At 36.6% G+C, this 7312-nt stretch overlaps 1 protein-coding gene across 3 annotated transcripts; it reads right to left on the minus strand.

The window, feature by feature from the left end:
• Positions 1 to 2351: 2351 nt before the first annotated feature.
• On the minus strand, positions 2352 to 6743 carry LOC100796700 (protein NUCLEAR FUSION DEFECTIVE 4). Of its 3 annotated transcripts, none has more exons than XM_003553215.4 (3): positions 6142 to 6743; positions 3325 to 4256; positions 2352 to 3102 (listed from the first exon to the last, which is right to left on the minus strand). In XM_003553215.4, exons 1-3 carry the CDS (start codon positions 6475 to 6477, stop codon positions 2607 to 2609), a joined length of 1764 nt encoding a protein of 587 aa, XP_003553263.1. In that variant the 5' UTR covers positions 6478 to 6743; the 3' UTR covers positions 2352 to 2606. The 3 variants fall into 3 exon arrangements, with proteins under 3 accessions (XP_003553263.1, XP_006604148.1, XP_040868373.1); XM_006604085.4 differs by lacking the exon at positions 6142 to 6743 and adding an exon at positions 5775 to 6069; XM_041012439.1 differs by lacking the exon at positions 6142 to 6743 and adding an exon at positions 5642 to 5913.
• Positions 6744 to 7312: the final 569 nt, after the last annotated feature.

Raw genomic sequence — 7312 nt, forward strand, 5'->3', positions numbered from 1 at the left:
AATACCATCAATTCGGTTTTGTCTAGGAACACCATCATTCCCTCTTCTCCTCCTTTCTTCTTCATTATGATCTTTATTCTCCATTTGATCCAACCTCTCATGGAGCGCATCATCTCGTTGTTTCATTAACCTCTCCAAATGTTGCATCAAAGCTTGCATTTGGAATTGCGAAAGCCCCACTCCATCATTAGGATTAGTACCTGACATCTCAAACAAACAAATCAAACGTAACAAGACAATTATAGTTGCTGTTTGAATACCTCACCCACTCAAGTGTATCACACAATTATGGCTTTTCTCTAATGAAACACTCTTGCCTTTTACCACTCTAATTCCCCTTGAGTTCTTAGGCAATTCAAGAGATTATGGCCACAACAAAGAACAATTCACCAATATGTGTAAGGTAAGGCTAGAGAGACAAGGAAAAGGTTAACCAAGAAAAAGGCTAACAATGTTTTTAGGCACAAATGAAGGAAATAAAATTCAGAATTTATGAATTCAAGTAACAATCCTTCATGCAACCAATATATTACCTTAAAGAGATTTTTTTTAAAGTTCTTCAAGCATGAACCATTCAGCCCAATTTTTTTTTTTTTTTTTTTAATTTTGCTTATACGAAATTCTGCTTCTTTTTTTTTATATATAACAAAGAGATCAAAAGGCTTAACTTTTGCAATGGTTCAACCTAAAAAAATATATATGAATAAGAAGGTAATATAAATGGCAAAGAGAATAAAGAAGGATGTTACCCAATATTTCCAGCAAAGGAAGTGTTGATCCTAGAACCGGAGCTCTGATTACCAAATGATATGAACCCACATGGCACAAGGGCTGACTTAGGATCGTCTAGGATTAAACCTTGATGGAGAATGCGGAAATTGATTAAGGAAAGGATGGAAAATAAGGTGGCTAATTTCGTGGGTCTTAGTAAGGTGGTTCTTGGCATAAAATGGATGAATGGGATGGTAAAACGTAGGTTAAGTGGTGACTGGACAGAAATATAGAAATGGCAATAACTGAAGCTACAGGGCTCCAAATGAGGTGATTCCAAAACGAGGTGAAAGGTCTCGTTTTGAAATTCAATTTAGGCTCAAGAATCACTTAATTTGAGTGCGTAAAATGGGAGTTATGGCCACGAGATAATTCTGGGCAGAGGTGGATTTTCTGGAATTGTGGTTTGAAAGAACAAGGGTGATGATGAAAGGAAGGAAAGAATCACTCTTTCCAGCGAGGGCAACACACAAAGGTTGTGAAAGTCCTTTGATACAGCCAAGGTGTTCTTGAATCACTCAAGAATTTAGGAGAATCACTCTCACTAAGATAAAAGAGATAAACTCTAATTTTCTGAATAAAACTCAACTTGTGTTTATTGATAAAATGGTTCAGCTTATATAGAAGCTTTACAGCAGATTTTAGTAATGACCCACTAACCTAGAATTAAAATAACTTAATGCCATTAACCTAGGGAATTAAAAAAAACTTAATGGCTGAGTGTAACTGAAATTGTGGCAACCAAAAGTCACCCCCAACAGCCAACAAGTCAGCCACCATTTGGTCTCCCAAAAGGCTGATGCCTAGGTTGCCAATTGGGCCCTTATTACAACTTGAACTAAACCTAACTAAAGCCCTTTTAGTTGATTAACCCAAAACATATTTTTGGTCAGCCAACTTTACAAGGATTGGGCCATTATTTAGACAAACTAAACACTCTAAAATTGAAACCAAGTGGTGTCATTTAGTCCTCCTCCATTTGGGCCATGATACAACTCACAACCTTGGACTTTTCTCCTTGAAACTTGGGCTTGTATTCAAACAGTATGGACAGCACTTGTTGAAGAGCTTCCTTGGCTTTCCTTGCTCTAGCCCTTGTCATAGGTCCTCCAAGTCCTTCAAGTGGATCCTTGCCCTTGCTCTTGGTCATGTCCTCATCAACTTATGATCTTGGTTGAAATAGTAAATGCAAGCTCTCCTTTTTTTTAACACAGATATTTGTTAAGACGTGTTAAGATGTTTTCTTATATTATTTTCCCAAACAATTTTGAATCCGTGACATGCTGGATCCCTTTATAGCACTAGTTGAATGTAGTAAAAGTAGACTACGATTCCAAGACAAACTTTATTTGCAAAAGTCAGATGCTGCAAATAAAAAATCATCACAATATAAAAAGACTCTACCTAATCATAGTCTTTCATTGATACTTGTGGAATATCCGGTCAAAATTTTTAATAAAATAAAAGTACATAATCTACCACTAATGAGAACAACTTTTTTTGTTTTCTTAGTAACAAAACAAGTGGAATATTTTGCAAGTTTTCTGATAGAATAAGGGTAGAAACCTATTAGTGTCAAATTTCAATGCCAATCAAACTTTTACTTGCAAAAGGAAAGAATATAACACAACAAAAATGGAAAAGAATACAGATTTGACAAAACACACTTTTTTTTTCTTCTTTTGTTTTGAGTAAAATTATCCCTTCTTTGGCTTTCCACACTGGAGACAGATTCAGATCAGATGCTTGGCTCAGCTTCTTCAATCATTCTTGAATTAAAATCAGCAACACTGATTTCTCAAGTATACAGACACCAAAATACATAGTCCAAACTCTCATAATCGAAGTCTACTAGAAGAAGCTTTTCCATATAGGTTGGCATAAACAATCCTTGTTCTTAACACAAGAACCATGCATAGGCCTGCTCCAACCACGCATAATCCTGCCATGATCATGGAAGTTAGGAAGAAACATACGGAACCTTCGCACTTTAGAGGCTCACTAGCATTCAGCACACGCAACATCATATTTTGGCGATGTTGTTTCTCTGCTTCAGCATCATAGATGGTGCTGGCAATGAGACTAGAGAAAACCAGTGTTCCTGCAGGGTTTGCTATAGTAATGAAATTGTACAAAGCACCAAAGTTTCTCAAACCAAACAACTCAGAGGCTGTAGCTGGAACAATTGCCCAATGAGCTCCATAACCAAGTCCAACTAGTAAAGTGCCAACATACATTGACCCTGGCCATCCCATACCAAGGAAAACATGCCCAAGAGTCATAATGAGTTGAAATACAGCCAATGCAACTGGCCTTGGATATGCATGATCCCTGCTCAAGAAAAAAAAAATGGAATTTGAAATCAAATTAAGTAGTTATGTTAGGGACATCAAACACCTAAATATTTAAAGCATTTTTGTCGTGTATGGTAAGATCATTGATTTTTGTAATAACTACTATAAAAATTGATTGACCGTGTAAAAATCTTTACAATGACTACGCATAATAAGCTGAATTAAACATGTAATCAACATATAAACTGTTTTTTTTTACCTCACAACAAGCTCAGATATGTAACCTCCTCCGACACGGCCAAGAAAGTTCCAAATACTGATCATGGAGACAAATATATGTGCATTGTCATATCCTAGAGACTGGCTCATCTGACCCAGATTGTCGATTACAGTCAACCCGGATCCAGAACCCATGATCATGGAAATGAAAAGAAGCCAAAAGTCTGCTTTGATCAATGCTTGTGTCAAGGTGAAATCTTCCCCTCTGTGTGGTCCTCTTCTCCTCTTAACCCTCACTGCTCCTTCTGCAGCTGCTTGGAGCAGTCTTTGTTGCAAGTGCGCGATACGTTTCTGCCTCTCTGATGCAGGGAGCATGTCAACTTCCTTAGGCTTCTCATCTTCCAACTCACTCAGTATCACTTCATCAGAATCCAGCTGAGATTTCCCTGCTTCTTTATTCTGTGGTGGTGGAAGAAGTGCTTCTACCTCTGGATGCCTTTGCTCCGGGCCAAAACTCAATGTAATAGGAATAACGATTGGGACAAGGAGGATCAACAAGAGAACCCCAGTGAATATAGAGATTACAGTTTCACTCACTTCAACCAAATCTTGGACAACCATGACTCCCAACAAATATGCAGCCAATAGAAGGCACACACCATAGATCAATGTGAAGCATTTGCCATCTGATGGCCTAACTTGTTTGTGACCCCCAACAGGCCTAACAATGAACATAAGACCTATTCCTACCAATGATGGACCAACAGCAACCATAAATATTAGTGATGCTTGATTAGGGGCATGGAACAGTGCATATATCTGAGTCAAGATTGCACCACTCAACCCAGCAAAGCCCTTTAGAATTCCCACCACAGGACCCCGGCTTTTGGGGAAATTTTGTACACAAGACACCAGAGAAACTGTATTGAAGTAGGTTTCACCATTTGTTCCCACAAAGATAAGAGCACACATCTGCATGACAATAACCATTTACCATTTAACTTGGGCATCATGATCATTGGTCAATAAATATCACTAAAAGACATATCTTGATGAAAAAAGGTACTAAGCTGATTTTCTTATGATTATATTGTCATGAAATATACATTTAGAACATAACACATTAACCGGTGTGATGAACATTTATTAAATTAAGCTCCTGAGGAGACATCAAATAGATGCCAATAGTAGAGATAAGGGCATCTCCAGAACTTGATTCTCATTCTCCCTTCTAAATTGGGGTCACTGATACAGTCCAAAAGTAGACACAACATTTCAAGCAGTATTTTGTAAAGTGTGAAATTTTTTTTTATCCGTAGAAATTGAAAATAGGTATCAAGGAGTTTACAGCAACTCACAATGAACTAATTGAATTAGACATCCTTAGCTTAGTTGTAAAGTTATATATCATAAAAAAACCTAATAAGAAGTGTAGAATAAATATCAAAAAGGGAGATCGGTTATGTAAGTTGTCTCTTTGTACTAATTGTTAGAAAATTTGAACAAGATTTGGCACCACGTCACATGTTGGTTTCACAAGGGAGACAGCTGACAGCCAAATTCAGTAGAGTGCCGTTTCATTAATTAAAGTGCTTAGTGTCGTGCACAACCTTGCAACAATGTTCTTGTGCCCTGTGGCAACGTGCCACATTTCACACTACAATTTTAAAAGCAGATGGTGACTCATCAATCATCACACTGGTAATAGTGATGTTCACCAACCAAATTGGAGAAAAAAAGGAAGTACCCAAATGAAATTAGAGCATCGAAACGGAGCGCTTCACCAACAGATTACTCTCATGGAAAAATAAAAACAAAAAAGACCAGAAAGGGGAAAATTTTAAGGCAGAAAATGGAATGTTCATGTAAAAGGAAGTGTCTGTAAAGTACAAAGCTCTCACTTTTCAATTTGAATAAACACCCCTTTAGTCCGGACATTCTTTTACTAAAAAGGTCGAATTTTAACATATGGTTACCAAAATCAACCATATGTTAAGATTTAAGATTCAGGTAGAACTTCAACTACACATAACCTTGAAGACAGCCCCATATTTAACATATGGTTACCAAAAATCCACAATATGTTAAAATTCAACCCTTTTATAAAAAAAAATAAAAAATGCCCGGAATATAAGAATTTGAGCCGAATGGTATCGTATAGTCTATGTAGTTGACTTTGCAAAATTAGATAAAACTTCGTTGTTATTGTTGATTCTGGTGAACAGTAAACCCAGGATCAACCGAATCAAAGAAAGCAAAGGTAGAAGAAACTGGAGCAGAACAAAAAATTCCATTGAGAACCACGTCAATTATAAAGCCAGAAAAGAAGAATAAAAGTAAACTTTTCAAGTTCATACCTCATGGTAAATTAAACCCAGGAAAAAAAAAACCTTAAAAGCTTGTATAATACATGTTAATCTGATATAGGGATCAAACAAAAAATCAAGAGAGAGAAAGACAGCATGCTAAGATTGGCAGCAACAGCATCACCCAAACAAGAGAGTCGAACCACCCCAAATCACCAAGCCTGATCACCACCATCTCAAAATGATAAACGAGTAAATCCAATCCAACATGTCGTCGGTTGGTCTGAGTGGTACTTGGCTCGAGTCCCTTAAGAAAGAAGGTCTCGGGTTGGAGCCACATGGATGGATCAAAATGATCATCAGGTAAAAGAACAAATAAATCCAATCCAGCATGTGGTCCCGTGATACCCGACTCAATTTCCTTAAGCAATGAATTCAAGGTGGATGGACCCAAAGTGATAGGTTTCTCAACGGAGATTAGTCACAGTCTAAAAAAACAAAGTAAGAAACCAAAACATTGAAGAAAAAAAAGGAAGAAGAGAGGCACTCACAGCCCAGAGAGGCAAGACAGGGACTTGAGAAGTGACAACAAGCCAGACCCAGCCATATCCCACAAGGTTCAAAGCAGCACCCACAAGAAGCGCGCCCCAGATGGGCAAGATCTCACAAAGAAGCCCGGTCATGAACCCGACGGCGTCACCAAGGTCCTTGGCGACGCCAAGCATGGCGAGCTGCTTCTGGTTGTAGCCAAGGGAGCTTTTTATGACAGGAGAGATGCTCCCGAACAAGTACCCGATGCCCGCCCACGACTGCAGCCACATTGCGGCCACGAACACTAGCCACCGGCTCTTGTAGAAGGAAGAGAGCTTCTCCTGTAACACCCCCATGATGATGATGATGATGAGTGATCAGTGATCATTCACCGAAGATGAAGACAAAGACAAAAGAACGTGCTTTGTGTTTGTGTTTGGATCCTTGTTAGTTTGATCGGTGGGAAGAAGAGGAGGAGGATCCTGATATGGTGCAAGAGGAATAGATAGATAAAGCGAAGGAGGAGGAGGCAGAGGAGAGAGAAAAGAGAGCGGCGAAATTGGAGTGGTGGACCAATACGGTGAGCTGGCACGGCTTATTTATTCTCCTGCAGTACTGCTACTTCTGTTACATTGGTCTACCAGACCAATTAATATTTCTTCAATTTCATCAATTTTTACTTTACTAATTTATTACATCAAAGATTTAGTATAATGATAATTAGTGTTTTTAGATCATGGGTTAAGAAATTAAAAAAAATTATTAGAATATATAAAATTATATTATATATAACTTTTTTATATATTGTTATAATTTTTACAGTAAATATTTATTTTTTAGTTTCTTAATTATTATCCTAAGAAAACTAATTAATAAGACCCTAGTCTTTTTAAACTTATACTCATTTTTTATTATATTTCAATCATGTTTGAAAAAAAATTATCTAAGGAAATTTTACTAATATTTTTTATTTTTATTATTGATTAAAATTTATCAAAATGAATAAAAATGTTAATTTTATTTCTTCTTTAATGAGCTTTGATTATAGTCTGGCCATTATATAAGTTTTGTAATATATATATATATATATATATATATATATATATATATATATATATATATATATAAATATATATTATATATATATAAATTTATATTTTTATATATGTTTGAGGATATTATATATATAAA

The sequence above is a fragment of the Glycine max genome, chromosome 19, assembly GCF_000004515.6.
Source record: "Glycine max cultivar Williams 82 chromosome 19, Glycine_max_v4.0, whole genome shotgun sequence".
Taxonomy (NCBI): Eukaryota; Viridiplantae; Streptophyta; class Magnoliopsida; order Fabales; family Fabaceae; genus Glycine; species Glycine max.